At 46.6% G+C, this 21,014-nt stretch overlaps 2 protein-coding genes across 2 annotated transcripts; both read right to left on the bottom strand.

Annotated features, from left to right (window-relative positions):
* Positions 1-3,234: 3,234 nt before the first annotated feature.
* LOC139747067 (uncharacterized) lies at positions 3,235-14,782 on the bottom strand. Its single transcript, XM_071658859.1, has 3 exons — positions 14,057-14,782; positions 13,167-14,002; positions 3,235-12,056 (listed from the first exon to the last, which is right to left on the bottom strand). Exons 1-3 carry the CDS (start codon positions 14,661-14,663, stop codon positions 3,522-3,524), a joined length of 9,978 nt encoding a protein of 3,325 aa, XP_071514960.1. The 5' UTR covers positions 14,664-14,782; the 3' UTR covers positions 3,235-3,521.
* Positions 14,783-15,959: 1,177 nt separating this feature from the next.
* On the bottom strand, positions 15,960-19,074 carry LOC139747008 (cuticle protein 10.9-like). The gene is made up of 4 exons (XM_071658734.1): positions 18,975-19,074; positions 18,109-18,279; positions 16,723-16,896; positions 15,960-16,104 (listed from the first exon to the last, which is right to left on the bottom strand). Exons 1-4 carry the CDS (start codon positions 18,984-18,986, stop codon positions 15,976-15,978), a joined length of 486 nt encoding a protein of 161 aa, XP_071514835.1. The 5' UTR covers positions 18,987-19,074; the 3' UTR covers positions 15,960-15,975.
* Positions 19,075-21,014: the final 1,940 nt, after the last annotated feature.

Raw genomic sequence — 21,014 nt, forward strand, 5'->3', positions numbered from 1 at the left:
TTACAAAGTAATATTGTTGAAATGAGAATTAACGAAGAGTGTATAACAGAGCAACGAGTACAAACGAATATATAAATGAACGGAGCAACGAATATATATATGACGCTCCTATTACATAATGACACTATATGTGACCCACTTTAATATACGATTTAATTTAGAATAATAAATTCATTACATCAGTGAATATCACTTCTACGTTACCACTAATAGAGAAAAAAAAATCGCGGTGCCTTTTTTTCACCGCAGCACAATTGACAAGGACGAAATTAGATGGATGATATACTCATATTTGTATATACGGGTAAACAGACATCGAAAACCAATGGAGAAAACATAATTTCAACCAAACTAACCCTACCACACATTTCCTAGTGTTATTACTGTGCATTGGCCAACATGAAATAAGAATACATAACAAATATACAAAAATAATGATTCTATAAGCGTAATGTTGTGGTAATGAGGCCACAGTAATCTCCATGAGCACTATACTACAGTACGAAAAATAACAATAAAAGAAATAAAGTGTACTCACCTAAAAAGTTTACTAAATATAGATGAATAGTTCTGGTGGATATGGCAGTCTCCTATTAGCTCCAAGTTCAAGGCTCTGTACACACACGCACACACACACACACAGACAGACATGTATGTGCATGTCTGCGCACGAACTTTAAATGCTGTTATCTTTATCACAGTCAACTATTTTCGATATTATTTTTTTTTCTGTGTTCAGCAATGATTCACACTCGTTTTCAGCTTCCACTAACGCCACATGACACACCCACAGATAAGCGTAAACATACGATTTTCTTACAGCAATTTATTTCACCCCTGAATTCCACCTTGCCCAGGGACATGCTTGTGCCGGTTAAACACTACATGAATCTTAACATTTTCACTCATATCATACCATCTCCACTATTTTCGCCACTTAAATTCTAATACCTCTTACTACAAAGTCACTATACGTATACTCATTACCAAAAATAAACTTAAGAACCCACAGATACGGCGTACTAGGAGGAAGAAAAGTTCGGGTAGGGAGAGACGATACTTTACCGCACACTGACAAGTTAACACTGAGGAGAGTTTCTTGTGTTCCATAGAGTAAACTAGTCTGATACCTTCTGTGATTGGCTGGCTGTTGTAGTCTTCAAAACATGCGTCCTTGTGTTGTTATCACTCATTCCCTCTGTGAGTGTTCTTTAACTTAACCGGCAATTATATGTAAGTATATATGGCTCCGGATAAGTATACACTTATATGCAAAGGCACATCTATAAGTATGCAAGTCGTGGTTCGTGGAAAAAAAAAAGACATATTCCAGTAGTGCTTTTCGGGTTGATGTGAAACTGTTTACAATGATCAGAGAATATCTTCGTACGAAACAAATTGGTTTGCTGAAGAGATAATTGAAAAAAAAAAAAGATTAAGGTGGGTCAAATAGTTATGCACGCAGGATTTTTAAAAGACCGATGATAAAAGAAAATAAATGGAAATATTGGAAGGACTGTAAGTGCTTTTCGGGTTGATGTGAAACTGTTCACAATGATCAGAGAATATCTTCGTACGAAAAAAATTGGTTTGCTAAAGAGATAAATGGAAAAAAAAAGATTACGGTGGGTCAAATAGTTATACACGCAGGATTAGATGTAAACATTGTAAGGACTGAAATTTATAGTGATAAGCTGCACGTTACAAATTATTTAAGTAAAAGAACGACCAATCTCTAATGCTAAACAAAAGCTGCTAAATTCCACTAGACGCTATAAATTACGGCAACGTATGGATTCTATTCAATCTTGGAGACTAAATGTACGATCCAGCGTAGATCATATTCGTATAGTGTTACCTATTGTACCTTGCTACACTTCATAGATGACGAATGAACAATCTCAAGTCAGCTACAACCAGGCATGTTAAGATCCAGGTGTTTACAGTGGTAGTTTGTAGCACATGGGTCCTAGAAGAGGCATAATGTTTAGGGAGAAATATAAGATATTCTCATCGCAGTTCTTGCGAAAGGCTACACCACCACTACCACCCTTACCTCCAACCATTAACTACCTGTAGGAAAGTATGTCTGACCCATTGATGATATTAAGGCATTAAGTATCACGATGGTTTGAAAAATATTTAACCAAAAAACCCATATAGCCATCATCGAAAGGGGGCTATTGATGATTGAATTTCCCTGGATCATTTTCTGTATCTTAAGAGTCCCGTCATTATAAAAGAAAGAAAAAGAAATATCGGCAGCTAGTACATGGGGGTTCTGGTTGCCCCTGAAGCAAACAATGTAATAAGGTGGACTTTTGTTTTCATAACTGTGATAGGCTGTAATTGTCAATGCTTTTGTCCATGTCAGGACTCGCGAAATAGATTCTGGACTAGACTTGGGGAGATGAAGATTGAGAAAGCCAGATAAACTATATATGTATAAATATATATGTGAGAGAGAGAGAGAGAGAGAGAGAGAGAGAGAGAGAGAGAGAGAGAGAGAGAGAGAGAGAGAGAGAGAGAGAGAGAGAGAAGTGATTCATCTTTGTCAGCTAAAAGTCTATCACTTTTTCTTCACTGTTAAATAATCATGTAACATGTTGTTCCGTGAATAAAATACTGTGATGTACACCATTCATTAACTCTTCACTCCAGAGTGTGAACAAAGTTCCCTTGAACGAAGCAGTCTACAGTCAACATATATTTCACCAAGGTTATTCGTGAGATTTCCTTTTCTGATTTTCGTCTGTGTTCGTCACAGACCAGTAGCAGACATACTACCCTCAATAAAGATATTTAATCATAGTTCAACTTAACCATATGGTCCAAGTGTGATATGTTCTTTCGGCTGTGTGATGTCAAATAGATTCTGTGTGATGACGCCTTTCTTTTGTGAAAACGGAGAGAGGTTAGATCGCATACCAGATCATTCACGTAACAGATTCAAACAGATTAGTGTTCCATGATTCAGTCAAGAGGAGAACGAGGTGAGGTGAGATTGGGGGGGAAAAAAAGAATAGATTAGGGTGTCCAGCGCAGCCGAATGAGTGAGTAAGACCTACTTAGAATGACAATAGTTAGCAAGTAAGTGCACCTCTAGTGTTGACGGACCCAACCTCACTACACCCAGTGTGACTATTTCAATATCTTTATTATTCATGTTTTGATTGCAACTGCGTTTGTCATTTATCATGCTTTTTAGAGGATATGATTAAAGCGAGATTGTTTTTGAGCTTTTTATTTTGATTCATATATGTATACATTCACTTATACAACTACTGTAACACAAAGACGCAGTTCGTTTGTACAATACACGAGAAAGTAACGATATAACAGTACAAAATAACATTGAAACTTAACACCTATAGGGACATATGACTTGGAACATACACTGTAATATGTTGGAAAAATAAATGCTAGATCTAGATACTAGACATCTAGGGTTATAATGGAACAGATGACGTACGTCTTCAACTAAGCCTGTCTCCTTCTACTACCAAACCTAGAAATTCGATTCAGTCGGGGGCGTGAAGTTGATGATGGCCTTCCGGTGACGCTATTGTCTCTCTGTCGACCAATACTCCTGGACGTATCCAAGCTAATGGTTTCAGGATCAATGTTGACGATTTGGGGATTCTGCTGCCGAATTCTAGGTCGTTCCTTGGGGAGGGTATTATTCCTCTGATGATGCCCCCTGTCTGCCTGTTGCCAGACGGGCCCGTCTGGGTGCGAGATTCTCCGCTGCCGTCTCCAGCAACGAAAATCCTCCTCCTAGCCACCGGGACGTTTCTCAGGAGAACTGCTGGTGGTGTTTGGATGTCTGAGGATCCAGTTGGGGGTATGGCGAGGAAGGTGGAGCCCCTACGGGACTGCTCATTACCCAGTACACTAATTGGAGTTACAGTTAATTGTGTGATTGATGGAGAAGCCCCTGTAAAGGTAGCAGGTGACGAAACTGACGGACGTAACGTCACTGATGACGAAGTAGGTGGACGACTTGTGGAGTGGGAAAATGAAGTGGCACCTCTGGAGAAATCGAAGCCCCTTGAGGAAGCAGCAGATCTTGAAGAAGAAGAAGAAGAAGAAGTGGTGGAACTTGAAGAACTAAAAGTTCTAGAGGAATCGGCGGCTGAAGAAGAAGAAGAAGAAGAGGAAGAAGCTGTAACAACTCTTCCAAACTCACCGAATGCTGACTGGTCATTTTCGAAAGGAGCTGGGCGATTTGTGTGAGTAATGGCGGAAGGTGGACGACTCAACTGATTAGATACGGGAGAGGAAACCCTTTCCAGGGAGGACAAGAGAGGACTTGCTAGAGATCGAGAGGCAGAGGGCCGAGCTGCTGATGACCCTCTCTCACGGGACGACAAAGAAGACAGGAACGGTGTTGACGGAGTTCTGGAAGCAGGAGAACCCCTCTCCACAGACGAAAGAGAGGACAAGAACGGAGTTGATGGAGTTCTTGAAGGAGAGGAGTCCCTTTCCACAGACGATGGGAAGGACAAGAGCTGAGGTGTTGGACGTCTGGACGACGTAGAGGATAAGAACGAAGGTCTGGAAGCAGGAGAGCCCCTCTCCGCAGACGACACGATAGATGTTGTCGAGGATCTAGCGGCAGATGCGCGAGCTGCGGAGCGGACCTCTTCCAGCATCTGACTGGTATGTTGGTCGAAGAATCGTTTCATTTGGAAGCTAGAAGTTCGGACTGGAGCAGTGCCACCCGTAGACCTACCTGTGTCAGTGGAACCCGTCAACCTACCTCCCCCAGTGGTACCTCTAGATCTACCTGTGTCAGTGGCACCCGTAGATCTACCTCCCCCAGTGGCACCAGTGGACCTACCTGTACCAGTGGCACCCGTAGACCTTCCTGTGCCACTGGCACTTGTAAACCTGGTTGCGTCGAATCTAGTTGCACCAGACGCACCTGTAAACCTGGTTGCACCAGAAGTACCCGTAAACCTGGTTTCACCAGACGCACCTGTAAACCTGGTAGCACCAGACGCACCCGTAAACCTGGTTGCACCAGACGCACCTGTAAACCTGGTTTCACCAGACGCACCTGTAAACCTGGTTGCACCAGACGTACCTGTAAACCTAGTTGTGCCAGGAGTACCTGTAAACCTGATTTCGCCAGACGCACCTGTGAACCTGTTTACACTAACACCATCAGTTCTTCCTGTCGCAGATCCAGTGGGGGATACACGAACATCGATGCCAACCGGGCTGCTCTGTGGAGCTTCAACGCCGCCTTGCACAGCGATGCTTCCTCCCTGGAGAGTGGATGATGGTAACACTGTTTGCTGTGATGAGCCTGTTTGCTGTGATGAACCTGTTTGCTGTGATGATCCTATTTGCTGTGATGATCCTGTTTGCTGTAAAGATCCTATTTGCTGTGACGATCCTGTTTGCTGTGACGATCCTGTTTGCTGTGACGCTGATATTGTTTGCTGTGAGATTGATGCTGCTTGCTGTGAGGTTGATCCTGCTTGCTGTGAGGTTGATCCTGCTTGCTGTGACGTTGATCCTGCTTGCTGTAAGGTTGATCCTGCTTGCTGTGACGTTGCTCCTGCTTGCTGTGAGGTTGATCCTGCTTGCTGTGAGGTTGATCCTGCTTGCTGTGACGTTGCTCCTGCTTGCTGTAAGGTTGATCCTGCTTGCTGTGAAGTTGTTCCTGCTTGCTGTGGGATTGATCCTACTTGCTGTAAGGTTGATCCTGCTTGCTGTGAGATTGATCCTGCTTGCTGTGAGGTTGATCCTGCTTGCTGTGAAGTTGCTCCTGCTTGCTGTAAGGTTGATCCTGCTTGCTGTGACGTTGCTCCTGCTTGCTGTAAGGTTGATCCTGCTTGCTGTGAGGTTGATCCTGCTTGCTGTGACGTTGCTCCTGCTTGCTGTGAGGTTGATCCTGCCTGCTGTGAGGTTGATCCTGCTTGCTGTGACGTTGCTCCTGCTTGCTGTGAAGTTGTTCCTGCTTGCTGTGAGATTGATCCTGCTTGCTGTGAGGTTGATCCTGCTTGCTGTGAGGTTGATCCTGCTTGCTGTGAGATTGATCCTGCCTGCTGTGAGGTTGATCCTGCTTGCTGTGAGATTGATCCTGCCTGCTGTGAGGTTGATCCTGCTTGCTGTGAGGTTGATCCTGCTTGCTGTGGGATTGATCCTACTTGCTGTAAGGTTGATCCTGCTTGCTGTGAGATTGATCCTGCCTGCTGTGAGGTTGATCCTGCTTGCTGTGAGATTGATCCTGCTTGCTGTGAGGTTGATCCTGCTTGCTGTAAGGCTGATCCTGCCTGCTGTGAGGTTGATCCTGCTTGCTGTGAGGTTGATCCTACTTGCTGTGAGGTTGATCCTACTTGCTGTAAGGCTGATCCTGCTTGCTGTGAGGTTGATCCTGCTTGCTGTGAGGTTGATCCTGCTTGCTGTGAAGTTGATCCTGCTTGCTGTGAGGTTGATCCTGCTTGCTGTAAGGTTGATCCTGCTTGCTGTGAGATTGATCCTGCTTGCTGTGAGGTTGATCCTGCTTGCTGTGAGGTTGATCCTGCTTGCTGTAAGGTTGATCCTGCTTGCTGTGAGATTGATCCTGCTTGCTGTGAGGTTGTTACTGCTTGCTGTAAGGTTGATCCTGCTTGCTGTGAGATTGATCCTGCTTGCTGTGAGGTTGTTACTGCTTGCTGTAAGGTTGATCCTGCTTGCTGTGAGATTGATCCTGCTTGCTGTGAGGTTGATCCTGCTTGCTGTGAGGTTGATCCTACTTGCTGTGAGGTTGATCCTACTTGCTGTAAGGCTGATCCTGCTTGCTGTGAGATTGATCCTGCTTGCTGTGAGGTTGATCCTGCTTGCTGTGAGGTTGATCCTGCCTGCTGTGAGGTTGATCCTGCTTGCTGTGAGGTTGTTAATGCTTGCTGTAAGGTTACTCCTACTTGCTGTGAGGTTGATCCTGTTTGCTGTGAGGTTGATCCTGCTTGCTGTGAGGTTGATCCTGCTTGCTGTAAGGTTGATCCTGCTAGCTGTGAGGTTGATCCTGCTTGCTGTGAGGTTGATCCTACTTGCTGTGAGGTTGAACCTACTTGCTGTGAGGTTGATCCTGCTTGTTGTGAGGTTGATCCTGCCTGCTGTGAGGTTGATACTGCTTGCTGTGAGGTTGAACCTACTTGCTGTGAGGTTGATCCTGCTTGTTGTGAGGTTGATCCTACTTGCTGTGAGGTTGATCCTGCTTGCTGTGAGGTTGATCCTGCTTGCTGTAAGGTTGATCCTGCTTGCTGTGAGGTTGATCCTGCTTGTTGTGAGGTTGATCCTGCTTGCTGTAAGGTTGATCCTGCCTGCTGTGAGGTTGATACTGCTTGCTGTGAGGTTGATCCTGCTTGCTGTGAGGTTAATCCTACTTGCTGTGAGATTGATACTGCTTGCTGTGAGGTTAATACTGCTTGCTGTGAGGTTGATAATGCTTGTTGTGAGGTTGATAATGCTTGCTGTGTGGTTGATAATGCTTGCTGAGAGGTTGATACTGCTTGCTGTGAGGTTGATCCTGCTTGCTGTGAGGTTGATCCTGCTTGCTGTGAGGCTAATCCTGCTTGCTGTGAGGTTGATCCTGCTTGCTGTGAGGTTGATCCTACTTGCTGTGAGGTTATTCCAGCTTGTTGTAACGTTGATCCTACTTGCTGTGAGGTTGCTCCTGCTTGCTGTAATGTTGATTCTGCTTGCTGTGATGTTGTTATTGCTTCCTGTAAGGTTGAGCCTGCTTGCTGTGTGGTTAATCCTGCTTGCTGTGAGGTTATTACTGCTTGCTGTGAGGTTGATACTGCTTGCTGTGAGGTTGATAATGCTTGTTGTGAGGTTGATAATGCTTGTTGTGAGGTTGATAATGCTTGCTGTGAGGTTGATAATGCTTGCTGTGAGGTTATTCCAGCTTGTTGTAACGTTGATCCTGCTTGCTGTGAGGTTGTTACTGCTTGCTGTGAGGTTGATCCTGCTTGCTGTGAGGTTGATCCTGCTTGCTGTGAGGTTGATCCTGCTTGCTGTGAGGTTGTTACTGCTTGCTGTAAGGTTGATCCTGCTTGCTGTGAGGTTGTTACTGCTTGCTGTAAGGTTGATCCTGCTTGCTGTGTGGTTAATCCTACTTGCTGTGAGGTTGATCCTGTCTGCTGTGAGGTTACTCCTACTTGCTGTGAGGTTAATCCTGCTTGCTGTGAGGCTGACCCTGCTTCCTGTGAGGTTATTACTGCTTGCTGTGAGGTTGATACTGCTTGCTGTGAGGTTGATAATGCTTGTTGAGAGGTTGATAATGCTTGCTGTGAGGTTGATAATGCTTGCTGTGAGGTTATTACTGCTTGTTGTGAGGTTGATCCTGCTTGCTGTGAGGTTGATCCTGCTTGCTGTGAGGTTGACCCTGTTTGCTGTGAGGTTGATCCTACTTGCTGTGAGGTTGATCCTGCTTGCTGTGAGGTTGTTACTGCTTGCTGTAAGGTTGATCCTGCTTGCTGTGTGGTTAATCCTACTTGCTGTGAGGTTGATCCTGTCTGCTGTGAGGTTACTCCTACTTGCTGTGAGGTTGATCCTGCTTGCTGTGAGGCTGACCCTGCTTCCTGTGAGGTTATTACTGCTTGCTGTGAGGTTGATACTGCTTGCTGTGAGGTTGATAATGCTTGTTGAGAGGTTGATAATGCTTGCTGTGAGGTTGATAATGCTTGCTGTGAGGTTATTACTGCTTGTTGTGAGGTTGATCCTGCTTGCTGTGAGGTTGATCCTGCTTGCTGTGAGGTTGACCCTGTTTGCTGTGAGGTTGATCCTACTTGCTGTGAGGTTAATCCTGCTTGTTGTAAGGTTGATCCTGCTTGCTGTAAGGTTGATCCTGCTTGCTGTAAGGTTGATCCCACTTGCTGTGAGGTTGATCCTACTTGCTGTGAGGTTGATCCTACTTGCTGTGAGGTTGATCCTGCTTGCTGTGCGTTAGCCACGCCGTTCTGGTTAAGGAAAACGAGTGGTAATTGTAGACCTGTAGTTCCCAAGAGACCTTGAGACCCTGAAATATTAGTCAGATCTTGCGAGCCAACAGGAGCAGCGAGTACAGCACTGAAAGGTTGTGAAGCAGTGATAGCCGGTGAACCAACTGGAACAGTGAGTACACCACTGAAAGGCGAACCAGTGGAACCTTGTGAAGCGGCAGCAGTAGCCAGTAATCCAGCCAGGTCTTGTGAAACGGATGGAATAGGTGCAGGTGACAGTCCACTACTGATCCCGGAAGGTCCAGGGCTTCCGACGGTGAAGGTATTGAGGGCACCAGGTGTTCCAGCAGCGCCACCAGCCTGTTCCAGTGCACCAGTATTTATAAATATGAGAGGCATATTGGGCAGATCTTGAAGTCCGAGGGTGATAGTTCCAGAAGAAGAGCTTCCTACATTTCCAGAGACGCTTCCAGTACCACTCGAAGCTGCGCTGGATCCTGATGATCCAGCTGTAGCTACTGTCCCTGCTCCAGCTGCAGCTGCTGTCCCTGCTTCAGCTACAGCTGCTTGGAGTCCAGCTGTCCCTAATGACTGCAAGGAACTCAGCCTGGCCCCGAATTCAGCTGTTCCCGATGTTACTCCACCAGAAGCAGTACTGACTCCACTTGTCCCTGATGCTCCGGTAGAAACGACTCCACCTTCAGTAGAACTAGCTCCACTTGTCCCTGAGGCTCCGACACCAAATTCAGCCGCCCCTGATCCCTGGGAGGAAGCTGCTCCAGCTGCAGCGACACCAAATCTGTTTATCTCTGACGCCAAAGAAGTTGTCTGACTTCTCGATGTTCCAGATGTAGTTGTGTGTGATGCTCCGAAGGAAGTTGCTCCACCTGAGGTGGTCAGGATTCCACTTGCCTCTGATGCTCCGGTGGAGACCATTCCACCTGAAGTCGTACCGGTTCCACTCACACCTGATGTTACCATAGATGATGTTCCACTACCTGTCCCTGCTTGCTGTGAGGTTGATCCTGCTTGCTGTGAGGTTGATCCTACTTGCTGTGAGGTTGATCCTACTTGCTGTGAGGTTGATCCTGCTTGCTGTGAGGTTGATCCTACTTGCTGTGTGGTTGATCCTACTTGCTGTGTGGTTGATCCTGCTTGCTGTGAGGTTGATCCTACTTGCTGTGAGGTTGATCCTGCTTGCTGTGAGGTTGATCCTGCTTGCTGTGAGGTTGATCCTACTTGCTGTGAGGTTGATCCTACTTGCTGTAAGGTTGATCCTACTTGCTGTAAGGGTGATACTGATTGCTGTGAGGTTGATCCTACTTGCTGTGAGGTTGATCCTACTTGCTGTGAGGTTGATCCTACTTGCTGTGAGGTTGATCCTACTTGCTGTGAGGTTGATCCTACTTGCTGTAAGGTTGATCCTACTTGCTGTAAGGTTGATCCTACTTGCTGTGAGGTTGATCCTACTTGCTGTAAGGTTGATCCTACTTGCTGTGAGGTTGATCCTACTTGCTGTGAGGTTGATCCTGCTTGCTGTGAGGTTGATGCTGATTGCTGTGAGGTTGATCCTGCTTGCTGTGAGGTTGATCCTACTTGCTGTGAGGTTGATCCTGCTTGTTGTAAGGTTGATCCTACTAGCTGTGAGGTTGATACTGATTGCTGTGAGGTTGATCCTACTTGCTGTGAGGTTGATACTGATTGCTGTGAGGTTGATACTGATTGCTGTGAGGTTGATCCTACTTGCTGCGAGGTTGATCCTACTTGCTGTGAGGTTGATCCTACTTGCTGTGAGGTTGATCCTGCTTGCTGTGAGGTTGATCCTGCTTGCTGCGAGGTTGATCCTACTTGCTGCGAGGTTGATCCTACTTGCTGTGAGGTTGATCCTACTTGCTGTGAGGTTGATCCTGCTTGCTGTGAGGTTGATCCTGCTTGCTGTGCGTTAGCCACGCCGTTTTGGTTAAGGAAAACGAGTGGTAATTGTAGACCTGTAGTTCCCAAGAGACCTTGAGACCCTGAAATATTAGCCAGATCTTGCGAGCCAACAGGAGCAGCGAGTACAGCACTGAAAGGTTGTGAAGCAGTGATAGCCGGTGAACCAACTGGAACAGTGAGTACACCACTGAAAGGCGAACCAGTGGAACCTTGTGAAGCGGCAGCAGTAGCCAGTAATCCAGCCAGGTCTTGTGAAACGGATGGAATAGGTGCAGGTGACAGTCCACTACTGATCCCGGAAGGTCCAGGGCTTCCGACGGTGAAGGTATTGAGGGCACCAGGTGTTCCAGCAGCGCCACCAGCCTGTTCCAGTGCACCAGTATTTATAAATATGAGAGGCATATTGGGCAGATCTTGAAGTCCGAGGGTGATAGTTCCAGAAGAAGAGCTTCCTACATTTCCAGAGACGCTTCCAGTACCACTCGAAGCTGCGCTGGATCCTGATGATCCAGCTGTAGCTGCTGTCCCTGCTCCAGCTGCAGCTGCTGTCCCTGCTTCAGCTGCAGCTGCTTGGAGTCCAGCTGTCCCTAATGACTGCAAGGAACTCAGCCTGGCCCCGAATTCAGCTGTTCCCGATGTTACTCCACCAGAAGCAGTACTGACTCCACTTGTCCCTGATGCTCCGGTAGAAACGACTCCACCTTCAGTAGAACTAGCTCCACTTGTCCCTGAGGCTCCGACACCAAATTCAGCCGCCCCTGATCCCTGGGAGGAAGCTGCTCCAGCTGCAGCGACACCAAATCTGTTTATCTCTGACGCCAAAGAAGTTGTCTGACTTCTCGATGTTCCAGATGTAGTTGTGTGTGATGCTCCGAAGGAAGTTGCTCCACCTGAGGTGGTCAGGATTCCACTTGCCTCTGATGCTCCGGTGGAGACCATTCCACCTGAAGTCGTACCGGTTCCACTCACACCTGATGTTACCATAGATGATGTTCCACTACCTGTCCCTGCTTGCTGTGAGGTTGATCCTGCTTGCTGTGAGGTTGATCCTACTTGCTGTAAGGTTGATCCTACTTGCTGAAAGGTTGATCCTGCTTGCTGTGAGGTTGATCCTACTTGCTGTGAGGTTGATCCTACTTGCTGTGAGGTTGATCCTACTTGCTGTGAGGTTGATCCTACTTGCTGTGATGTTGATCCTGCTTGCTGTGAGGTTGATCCTACTTGCTGTAAGGTTGATCCTACTTGCTGAAAGGTTGATCCTGCTTGCTGTGAGGTTGATCCTACTTGCTGTAAGGTTGATCCTGCTTGCTGTGAGGTTGATCCTACTTGCTGTGATGTTGATCCTACTTGCTGTGAGGTTGATCCTGCTTGCTGTGAGGTTGATCCTACTTGCTGTAAGGTTGATCCTACTTGCTGTAAGGTTGATCCTACTTGCTGTGAGGTTGATACTGATTGCTGTGAGGTTGATCCTACTTGCTGTGATGTTGATCCTACTTGCTGTGAGGTTGATCCCACTTGCTGTAAGGTTGATCCTACTTGCTGTAAGGTTGATACTGATAGCTGTGAGGTTGATCCTACTTGCTGTGAGGTTGATCCTGCTTGCTGTGAGGTTGATCCTACTTGCTGTGAGGTTGATCCTGCTTGCTGTAAGGTTGATCCTACTTGCTGTGAGGTTGATACTGATTGCTGTGAGGTTGATCCTACTTGCTGTGAGGTTGATCCTGCCTGCTGTGAGGTTGATCCTGCTTGCTGTGAGGTTGATCCTGCTTGCTGTGAGGTTGATCCTGCTTGCTGTAAGGTTGATCCTACTTGCTGTGAGGTTGATACTGATTGCTGTGAGGTTGATCCTACTTGCTGTGAGGTTGATCCTGCTTGCTGTGAGGTTGATCCTGCTTGCTGTGAGGTTGATCCTGCTTGCTGTAAGGTTGATCCTACTTGCTGTGAGGTTGATACTGATTGCTGTGAGGTTGATCCTACTTGCTGTGAGGTTGATCCTGCTTGCTGTAAGGTTGATCCTACTTGCTGTGAGGTTGATACTGATTGCTGTGAGGTTGATCCTGCTTGCTGTGAGGTTGATCCTACTTGCTGTGAGGTTGATCCTACTTGCTGTGAGGTTGATACTGATTGCTGTGAGGTTGATCCTACTTGCTGTGAGGTTGATCCTGCTTGCTGTAAGGTTGATCCTACTTGCTGTGAGGTTGATCCTACTTGCTGTGAGGTTGATCCTACTTGCTGTGAGGTTGATCCTGCCTGCTGTGAGGTTGATCCTACTTGCTGTGAGGTTGATCCTACTTGCTGTGAGGTTGATCCTACTTGCTGTAAGGTTGATTCTACTTGCTGTGAGGTTGATCCTACTTGCTGTGAGGTTGATCCTACTTGCTGTGAGGTTGATCCTGCTTGCTGTGAGGTTGATCCTGCTTGCTGTGCGTTAGCCACGCTGTTATGGTTAAGGAAAACGAGTGGTAATTGTAGACCTGTAGTTCCCAAGAGACCTTGAGACCCTGAAATATTAGCCAGATCTTGCGAGCCAACAGGAGCAGCGAGTACAGCACTGAAAGGTTGTGAAGCAGTGATAGCCGGTGAACCAACTGGAACAGTGAGTACACCACTGAAAGGCGAACCAGTGGAACCTTGTGAAGCGGCAGCAGTAGCCAGTAATCCAGCCAGGTCTTGTGAAACGGATGGAATAGGTGCAGGTGACAGTCCACTACTGATCCCGGAAGGTCCAGGGCTTCCGACGGTGAAGGTATTGAGGGCACCAGGTGTTCCAGCAGCGCCACCAGCCTGTTCCAGTGCACCAGTATTTATAAATATGAGAGGCATATTGGGCAGATCTTGAAGTCCGAGGGTGATAGTTCCAGAAGAAGAGCTTCCTACATTTCCAGAGACGCTTCCAGTACCACTCGAAGCTGCGCTGGATCCTGATGATCCAGCTGTAGCTACTGTCCCTGCTCCAGCTGCAGCTGCTGTCCCTGCTCCAGCTCCAGCTGCAGCTGCTTGGAGTCCAGCTGTCCCTAATGACTGCAAGGAACTCAGCCTGGCCCCGAATTCAGCTGTTCCCGATGTTACTCCACCAGAAGCAGTACTGACTCCACTTGTCCCTGATGCTCCGGTGGAAAGGATTCCACCTACAGTAGAACTAACTCCACTTGTTCCTGAGGCTCCGGGGAAGACCACTCCACCTTCAGTAGAACTAACTCCACTTGTCCCTGATGCTCCGACACCAAATTCAGCCGCCCCTGATCCCTGGGAGGAAGCTGCTCCAGCTGCAGCGACACCAAGCCTGTTCACAGCTGATGCTGCGAAGGAGGAGGTTGTCGCTTCATCCATCGATGTTCCAGATGTTGTTGTGTCTGATGCTCCGAACGACGTTGCTCCACCTGAGGTGGTCAGGATTCCACTTGCCTCTGATGCTCCTGTGGAGACCATTTCACCTGAAGTGGCTATGATTCCACTCGCCTCTGATGTTCCCAAAGAAGCTGTTCCACCTGAGATGTCAATCATTCCACTCGTATTTGTTGCCACTCCAGCAGTAGCTGCTCCACTTGTAAACGATGCAGCATCTGTACTTCCTGCAGTGGATGCCATGCCCTTTAGGCCGGCATCAACTCCACTTGCCCCTGATACTCCGGTGGATACCATTCCACCTAAAGTGGCACCGGTTCCACTCGCCCCTGATGCTACCATAGAAACTGCTCCACCTGTAGTGGCATCAGTTCCACTTGTCCCTGATACATCTGCAAGAGCTGCTCCATTCATCAGTGTTACAAGATTTACACCTCCACCCATCCCTGTTACCCTTGATCCACCTGAAGCTGTATTGACTCCACTTACCTCTGATGTTACCAAAGATGAGGTTCCACCTGTGGTGGTATCAGTTCCACTTGTCCTGATACCTCAGGAGTAGCTCCTCCACTTGTCAATGTTACAACATTTGCCCCTTCAGATCCAACAAACCCATTTCTTCCTGATCCACTTGAAGCGCTACTAACTCCACCTGTCCCGGATGTTCCAGTGGAAGTTGTTCCACTTGTCTTTTCTCCAAATCCCCCAGCAGCTGATGACTCGAATGAAGTTGCTCCACCCAATGTAGATGTGGTTCCACTTGTCCCTGATGCTCCGGAGGAGACGACTCCACCTACAGTGGAACTAACTCCAATTGTCCCCGATGCTCCGGTGGAAACGACTCCACCTACAGTGGAACTAACTCCACTTACCCCTGATGCTCCTACGGTGGAGGCCATATCTCCAGTTTTGGCACCAAATTCAGCCGCTCCTAACCCCTGGGAGGAAGGTGCTGCAGCTGCAGCGACACCGAGTCTATTCACAGCTGATGCTGCGAAGGAGGAGGTTGTCGCTGCGTCCCTCAATGTTCCAGATGGTGTTGTCTTCGATGCCTCGGAGGAAACCATTCCCTCCGAGGTAGCACCGATTCTGTTTGCCCCCGATACCCCAAAGGCAGCTGCTCCACCTGATGTGGCACTGAACCCGTTACTTCCCGACTCTTCAGGAGAAGCTACTCCACTTGATTTTGCTCCAAATTCAGCTTCGTTTACTCCTCCGTGGATGTCGCCCCATCTGAAGCAACAGCAACTCCACCCGATCCTAAAGTTTCAAATGACGTGATTCCACCTGAAGTGGTATCGAACCCACTTACTCCTGATGCTCCTGACGAAGTGGTCCCAGCTGCTGATGCCACAGATTCAGTTGTCTTCGATCCCTCGATAGAAGTTGGTACGTCCGCGGCAATGCCAAGTCTGTTCACCCCTTTTGCCATGAAGGCGGCTGCTCCACCTGAGTGGCAGGGAGTCCACTTGTCCCTGATGTTCCTAGTGAAGTTTCCACACCTGCTGATCCACCAAATGTGGTTGTCTTCATCGCCCCGAAGGAGACGTCTCCGTCCGAGACCAAATTGACTCCATCCGCTCCCGTCCCTTTGAGGGAAACTGTTTGGCCCGTCGATGACTTTCTTGTACCTGACGCCTCGATCTGTTGAGCTCCTCCCTGGGATCCGGCGTGTCCTGGGACCCCAGTGTGCCCATCAGACGTCTTAGCTGGGAGAGGTCCATGCGCTCCCGAAGTCCAATTGTGACCTACTTTTTTAGAAGCGGCGGCCACACCTGCCGACACTTCTCCTGGTGTGAAGGGCTAGTTCCTTTGCGTAGCTCGGGTCTTCTGCCGAGCCAGAGCCGTGGACATCGATGTCTGTGGGGATCTCGTGCAATGTCACCTGAAACAACAGACTTACTCATCAGATGTGGCTCATCAGACGAGTCCTTGTGTCATCACAGTCTTCACTAAATCTAGATTTCTTAACGCGAGGGACTTTCCATTCAACGCTTCTCTGTCGTTTCCACTAACACTAGATTCCAAGTACGAATTCTACTCTCCATTAGCCTCTTCTAACACTCCTCATCTTGTCAACACTCTCGGTACACATGACTTTCATTAACTTCGATTAATCTCAGAATGTCTCCCTTGAGACTTGGTCATGTCATGATAGAAACACCCACATGGGTGTAAAGTATGATATCAAATGTTATCTGAAACAGAACATCGAAAGATGGATTGAAAGTTTGTCTTCAGGTTAAAACTATCTTCACTGTAACTCTTTGATACAATTCAGCTCACAAACCTCACTCCTGACCTCGGGAGAACTGACTTCGGGTTAAGAGCATTGGAATATCACATATGTTTAAGAATTAGATTTGGTTTGACTCGTCCCACACTCACTCATACTTCTTCTCTTCCTCTTCCCACTCTTACCATCTTCTGTATATGATCAAACACCTCCACACTTTCCTAGTACCCCCATCATACCGTATGGTCACCGAAGGCAGGGACTTACCTTGAAGCCAGAGGAACCATCGTCTTTGTAGACAGCAGTACGAATAACGCCGTCAGGAGAGAGGAGGCTATAGCTACCCTGCAGGACGCCATCCTCTACGAACTCGACTCGATTCTGGTAATTGGCAGTCGGGTGGTCCTTGATCTCGAAGGCGAACTGGTAAGGCATCGCAGGCTACCGAAGAATGGCTGGAATTAGTGTCACCGCATCACTGGCTAACCGAATCCCGTTATGGCTTCAGCACAGTCGAAGTTTCGCCAGGAATTCGTACGTGACTGGTTTTCACGAATCACTAGTGAGTTGACTTAGCCATGCGGGGTTTTTCTTTCTCCTACACATATCAAACTTCAAGATTCTGGTTCTCTATAGCGAAAGAACCACAGGAAAATTACTATGAAAAAAAATGTCTATTTCGGTGCTGAATCACTGACGCTTGGCCAACACTCCGTCAAAGTATTTGCTTCGTATGCTTCACAAACTGAAGATTCGAAGCATCGCTCACGATCAGTGAAGACTGGAGACAAACCAAACAGATTCCAGGAGCAGCCTGGACACGTTAAAACATCAATCTTCCAGGCCATATAAGCAACCTGGAGATCAGATCTCCATCATCCAGTTTGAAAGAGCAGCCTGGGGACAGCGTATTCATCTTCCAAGGAATTTGTTAAAGTTTCAAAGTTTCGAGACGTCACCTAAGGCACGTATAAGCCGAGGGAAAATTTATTCGAGTATAGATGCTCATATGATTTATTCTAGGCGTTCATGCGGTATGAAAAGGAAAAAGAAAAAATTCCCCAGACCGAATTGAGCTGGTGATGAAATGAAGACAGTCATAAGAAGGTGGTCATAAAGGGAAAAAAAAGACATGAAAATATATATTTCAAAAGATGTAAACGCTCGTGTTTAAAATCAAAGTCCCAAAGAATGTTACTGGAACAAAACATATGCTCGGAGAAAGAACTTAGCTCATACGAATTCCACGGGTTTTTGTTGTCATCATTAAAAAAAGAGTTAGAAAAAGCTATACCGAGCAGGAAGATCGATAATTCATAGGAACCTTGTTGATCACAACGACTTATGCAAGATGAACTGATTACTCCTCTAGATAATGACCCGAGGCAAGTAACTGATTACCATACATACAGAGTAACCAGGAGTAACCAAAACGTTTAGCTGATGAAAAGAATAGATAGATAGTTAGATAGATAGATATAGATAGATAAATAGGTGGATATATAGATGATAGATAGATAGATAGTTAGATAGGTGGACAGATAGATAGATAGATAGATAGATAGATGGATAAGTTGATAACTAGTCAGATAGATAGATAGATAGATAGATAGATAGACAGCAACAAATCACCAGGCTGCCACAACCACTCACTGGGTATCCAGATGGCGCTGTTCCAACAGCTGGTTCGACTCCGTCCCCTCCACCTTCATGAACCACCTGGCTTCCATCTGCGTCAGCTAATGCGTATTCTGACGCCTGAGAAGCAATTCGTGCTAGGGATGAAGACGACACGCCCACAGCGAACAAGAGCACCGCCGCTACCTGCAGAGGAGAAGAAACGGCATATTAGATATGGTAACGTTAATGTCCAATTATCATTACTTTACTGTATAATTATAATCATTATTGATATCATTATCATTATCATTATTACTATCGTTATTATCATTATTATCATTATCATTATTATCATTATTATTATTATTATTATTATTATTATCATTATTATCATAATTACTATTATTATCATATCGCGTCCCCTTTCCTTCAGTGTCTGTGTCTGTCCCACACTCGTCTATCATCTTATTGACTCGTTTGTCACTGAGATGTAAGGGCTAATCCTCCAGCTGGAGTGGCACTCAAGTGCCACTCCAGCTGGCGAGAGAAACAACGGCACTTATGAGCACTTATGAAGGATCAGCGTTTTTTGTTTCGTTATGTAAATTATTGTGACGATACTTATTCCTTTTCAATATATATATATATATATATATATATATATATATATATATATATATATATATATATATATATATATATATATATATATATATATATATTCCATGATACGTATAGACACTGAATCACTTGAAGGGACTAACATAGTATTTCCAATAACGTTGAACACATTTTGCTCTTCTTCAGATCCTCGTAATCCACAATGACCACCGCATCTAGGGAGAATTTCAGGACCCCGAGTGATATACATGTATATATATATAGAAAAAATAAACTACCTTCGTCCACATTGTTCCCTGGTCGAAGCCTTTCGACCAACAAGCAACTGCCACTCTTCCGGCTGCCGGAGTCAAACACACACACACACTGGACGAGGAAAGGAACTACAGATATATATATACATTTCCCTACCACCGAGATGACCCAGTGACTCCTCGATCAAATAAACCCCTTCTCCTCCTCCTCCTCTTCCTCCTCCTCCTCCTCTGATGTGAGTGTCGTCGATCTAGTGTGAATGCCACAGCCAGCGACCCCTCCAAGGAGGGGCCACTGGATAAACGAGTTGACGATGTTTCCCGATCATCCATGCTGACCTCACTCGGGTACATGACGGAGCGCATCTACTGTTCTTTGTTTAATGTTTTGAGGTTGTCAGGCAGGAGAAAATGTTATTGATTAATATATTATGATCGTTTTTTTTTTTCTTCTAAAGGTGATTACCAACACCGAAAGTAATCTGGTCGCGTGAATGTCATTCGTAAGGGTGGAGGGAAGAGGCAATACTGACACGAACAGTCACGAACGCAAGAATGGGGCACTTCGTGCAAACCCTGGCCATCCGAATATTGGTCAGAAAACCGTATGATCAATATTCTTGCATTCAGATCTTCAACTAAATATTTCCATTAAGTTTGTTAGAGAGAATACTTCGTCAAATTATTACTGGAACCTCTTTTGATACCTAAAGGTTCACGGAAATCAGCGCATCCCTTCCCGTCTTTGCCATGGATTCCCTCCCGAAGAATATATCCTCCCTTATTTGGTTTCAATCCTACCTTTCATGAGGGCTTGTCACCACGCTTACAAAGAAATGAGGGACCACTTCCTCTGGTAAAAAAAGACAAACTCCGAACCCAAGCAAATGAGTGATACACTTTCACTTCGATGTTAAAGTTCAGTATGAGTGTTATAACCGAGGCGCTACCGTCAGTGGATGCCCGGGGAATACCACAACCTACCTTGCTGCCCAGAGCCATTCGCCCGCGACCCGTGTGTGTGTGTGCGTGTGGAAACCTTAGAGTACATGGGATTCACCCGAAAGTGGTCGACTATCCCGGAACTGAACTCTGAACTCAAATGACCTTTGGATTCGGAGTGACCGTAGTATTGGTGTGAGCTTACCCAATCATCTCATTGTAGGAGATTAACCCTCACCTCGCCATTTCCTGCTTCGCTACAGGAGCCCTACAGGAAGCCATTGTCTCCTCTCATGGTGGGGGAAAGCAGACATGTTTCCAGCCAGGATAGTGCATTTCTCCTGAGTCACTTTGTGAATGCTGTTCTGAAAGTGGTCCTTCACCCTTTCCTTCTCCCATTTCTTCTTCCTTGACTCTAACATCCAGCCATCCTGCATGCTCCTTTTTCAACACACTGGTCTTTCGATGAGGATAGAGTAGCATCCATCCGTCATTCTGGGCTCAGTTGCATTTGGTAAAATGATACAGGGCTTTGGAGGATTCGAGGAGAGGCAAGGATTCGTCTGGATCTGGGGGTTGGGAGATGTGTATTTGAGGACGACCGGGGCTGGGAGCTGTGTGTTGGAGGCTGACTAGTGCTGATGGAGTATACTGGAGTGTGTGACTGGTGCTGGGGGACGAGCGCTTTGGAGGTCGACCTCGACTGGAAGGAACGTTGGAGGGCGTACGTAGTGAGGGTCATGTCTGTGGGTGATCCGAGTTCTTATCCAGTACTTATCATCTTCAAAATGATCGGTTGCTGCTACGAAAGGAGGCACTCTGATGAAGGTGGACCTCAAACTCGTATCATCAACGAACTTCGGACTCAAACAACACTCTCTCTCTCTCTCTCTCTGAAGGTAAACAAACCCCAAGACATCCTTGTTTTGTGCATACTGACACCTGTGATTATATTAACAATCTGTCACACACAGAATCAGGGTACTACCTACACCCAGGCTGCTCTTTCTTCCACCAGCTCTCCACAGGGAACCTGCCCAACTCACACCGTCGCTGACCCAGCAGCTAAAGGTGAACCATTTCTTAAAGGTCATGGCCTAAAATGTGCCCCAGTTCTCATTT

This window comes from Panulirus ornatus, chromosome 67 (assembly GCF_036320965.1).
Source record: "Panulirus ornatus isolate Po-2019 chromosome 67, ASM3632096v1, whole genome shotgun sequence".
NCBI classification, from domain to species: Eukaryota; Metazoa; Arthropoda; class Malacostraca; order Decapoda; family Palinuridae; genus Panulirus; species Panulirus ornatus.

Coding starts and splice junctions, on each gene's coding strand:
- LOC139747067 (XM_071658859.1), bottom strand. CDS start 14,663: ATGGGTGGAGGTGTAAATCTTGTAACACTGATGAATGGAGCAGCTCTT. Junction 14,003..14,056: donor TGGAGTTAGTTCTACTGAAG/GTGGAGTGGTCT, acceptor GTTCTACTGTAG/GTGGAATCCTTTCCACCGGA. Junction 12,057..13,166: donor TAGGATCAACCTCACAGCAA/GTAGGATCAACC, acceptor TCAACATCACAG/CAAGTAGGATCAACCTCACA.
- LOC139747008 (XM_071658734.1), bottom strand. Junction 16,897..18,108: donor CAGCGCCATCTGGATACCCA/GTGAGTGGTTGT, acceptor ATTCTTCGGTAG/CCTGCGATGCCTTACCAGTT. Junction 16,105..16,722: donor ATGGTTCCTCTGGCTTCAAG/GTAAGTCCCTGC, acceptor CTGTTGTTTCAG/GTGACATTGCACGAGATCCC.